This window comes from Alligator sinensis, unplaced genomic scaffold, assembly GCF_000455745.1.
Source record: "Alligator sinensis unplaced genomic scaffold, ASM45574v1 scaffold1083_1, whole genome shotgun sequence".
Taxonomy (NCBI): Eukaryota; Metazoa; Chordata; order Crocodylia; family Alligatoridae; genus Alligator; species Alligator sinensis.
This window is the reverse complement of record NW_005842644.1, coordinates 59706-62117: the sequence shown is the minus strand read 5'-3', so window position 1 is coordinate 62117 and position 2412 is coordinate 59706. Positions and strand designations below refer to the sequence as shown.

Here is a 2412-nt window from a genome sequence, read left to right as displayed (position 1 = left end):
GCCCCGAGGCCCCGGGCCACCCCAGGATGCTGCTGCAGGAGCTGGTGGAGGCCGGATGGCGGAGCCACCTCTGGGAGCAGGTAAGTGGGGAGGGGGAGGTTTGGGGGGTTTCCCCAGGGTGCTGCTACCCTGGAGGCTTGGGGCGGTGATATGGGGAAGGACTCCCCCTGGGCAGCCTCCGAAGGGTTAATGGTTCCCTGCTGCTGGGGAGTGACGGGGGGGGGGTGCTGCGTGTGTTGGCTGCATGTGTGTGCATGTGTGTACATGCTTGTGTGTGTGTGCATGTGTGTGCCTGCCTGGCTCTGTGTTCATGTGTGTGTGTGTGTGTGTACTGGCAGGATTGTACACAAATCTGTGCATGTGTATGTCTTCGTGGACCTGTTCAAGCCCATGTATACGTGTGCGTGTGTGTGCATGGTCAGGCCTGCGTAAATCTGTGTGCATGTGGGTGCGCGCATGAGCATGTGTGACTCGCACAGGTGCATGCACACTCCTGCAGGTATGCGTGTGTATGTATACGTGCTAAGTCTGGGAACATGGCCGTGTGTGTGCACATATGTGCGTGCCTGTTTGTGCATATCTGTGCATGTACCTGTGTGTGTACATAAATGAATGTGCACTCGTGCAAGTCCGTGATTGCATGCATATGTAAGCACATGTACAGGAGAATGCATGTACCTGTGCAAGTCTGCATGCGTGTGTGCATGTATGTGCAGGCGTGTTGGACTGGTCCATCTCCCCCTTTTGCCCCCCCCCCCCCCCCCATTTGTTTTGGGACTTCCAGCTGCTGGACATGGATAGGGACGGGCGTGTGAGCCCGTGGGACGCGGGGCTGCTGCTGCAGGGCGTGCGGGGGGCCAGGGCTGTGGGCACCGCCTGGCACCACTACCTGGGGCAGCACCGCCACGGCTTGGCCTGGGCCGACATCCAGGTACCTGCGGGAGCCAGGGTCCTGGGAGGGCAGAGGGACCTAGTGGTTAGAGCATGGGGGTGGGTGCTGGGAGTCTGGATGCCTGCAGCCCCGAATGGGGAGGTCATGAGGCTCCGTGTGCCCAAAGCTCCCAGTGGGGATGGCCCAGGGGGGTCGCGGGGCTGCCGGGCACTGACGTCCCCCGTGTGCTGCTGTCCCCAGGCCTGGCTGTCCGGAGACCCCCAGCCTCCCCCAGCCCCCTGGACAGGATGTCGAGCTGAGCCGGACACCGATTGCTCCATGGAGAGGGTAATGGGGGTCGGGCACATTCCTTGACCTCTGACCCCTGACCTAGTGCCTCCCGGGGGCTGAGGGGGGTGGCCTGGAAGACCCCCCCCACCTCGCTGCCCTGCGCCTCTACCCCCGCAGGGCGCCAGCCCCAGACAAAGCAGCTCCCTGCCCCGAGGGGGGGCAAAGCTTCAGCTCCAGCAGCTCCTGGACTGGTAGGTGCCTAAACCCAATAGGCAAGGGGGCTCCTGGACCCCCCCAAACCTAGGGTGCCCCCTAGTGCCTAGGGCTGGCAGCTCTGCTGGGCTTGAGGACCTAGCACCAGCCCGTTCCTCATCCAGGTCCTGGGACCCGAAGCTAAAGCCCATCCCCGTGGCATCGGGCCGGGCACAGCCGGCCGTGGGGCAGCAGACGGAGCTGAGCTGGAGACCTGCACAGGTAGGAGCTGGGAAGCAGGGGGGGTCCTGGCTGGGGCCCCTGGATCCGGGCCCCCCCCAGCCCCTGTGCCCCCAGCTGGAGCGGGACAGGGCCTGGCAGAGCCGCCTGCTGCCCCCCGGTGACCCAGAGCCGGCAGGTACGTGGGGTGGGGGCACGTGTGGCCTGGGGTGCATGCTCTGGGATGCAGCTGCCCATGGGCTGGGGTATGGAGATCCCTGCCCATGCCTGACCCTGGGTGCAGGGGGCATGCCGGGAGGTGTGTGTACAAGTGTGCAACCTGGGGTGAATTAGTGTGGGCAGATGCATATGAGAGAGAATGTGTGCACGTGTGTGTGCGTGTGTGCAAGGTGTTGTGAAGGAGCATGGGTCAGGAGTATGTGCAGACCTGCAGGAGAGAGAGACAGAGGAAGTGTGGGTGTGCGTGTATGTGTGTGTGTTTACATGTGTAAGCTGGTGTAAAGGCATGTGTGGAGACCTCTTGGAAAGAGCATGAATGTGTGTGGGTGTGTGAATGTGGAAATGTTTGTGTGTGTGTGCACATGTGCAAGCTGGTGTGACAGAGTGTCTGGAGACCTGTCAGGGAGAGAGAGACATGTGAATGTGTGTGTGAATGTGTGTATGCACATTTGTGTTTGCATGTGTATGTGTGTGTGCATATGCAAGCTGATGTGAAGGAGGGTGTAGAGACCTCTAGGAGAGAGAGACAGCGTGTGTGTGTGTCTGTGCACGTGTGCAAGGTGGTGTGGAGTACATGGAAACCTGTATGAGAGAGAAAG

At 61.4% G+C, this 2412-nt stretch overlaps 1 protein-coding gene across 1 annotated transcript in view; it reads left to right on the top strand.

Moving 5' to 3' along the window:
- Window positions 1–2412, top strand: part of KCP (kielin/chordin-like protein) — a 12888-nt gene that overhangs the window by 7428 nt on the left and 3048 nt on the right. The window contains exons 22-25 of the mRNA XM_025215429.1: window positions 717–931; window positions 1133–1219; window positions 1340–1413; window positions 1540–1772. Coding sequence (XP_025071214.1) covers window positions 717–931; window positions 1133–1219; window positions 1340–1413; window positions 1540–1772 — 609 coding nt within the window. The remainder of the gene's footprint in view (window positions 1–716; window positions 932–1132; window positions 1220–1339; window positions 1414–1539; window positions 1773–2412) is intronic.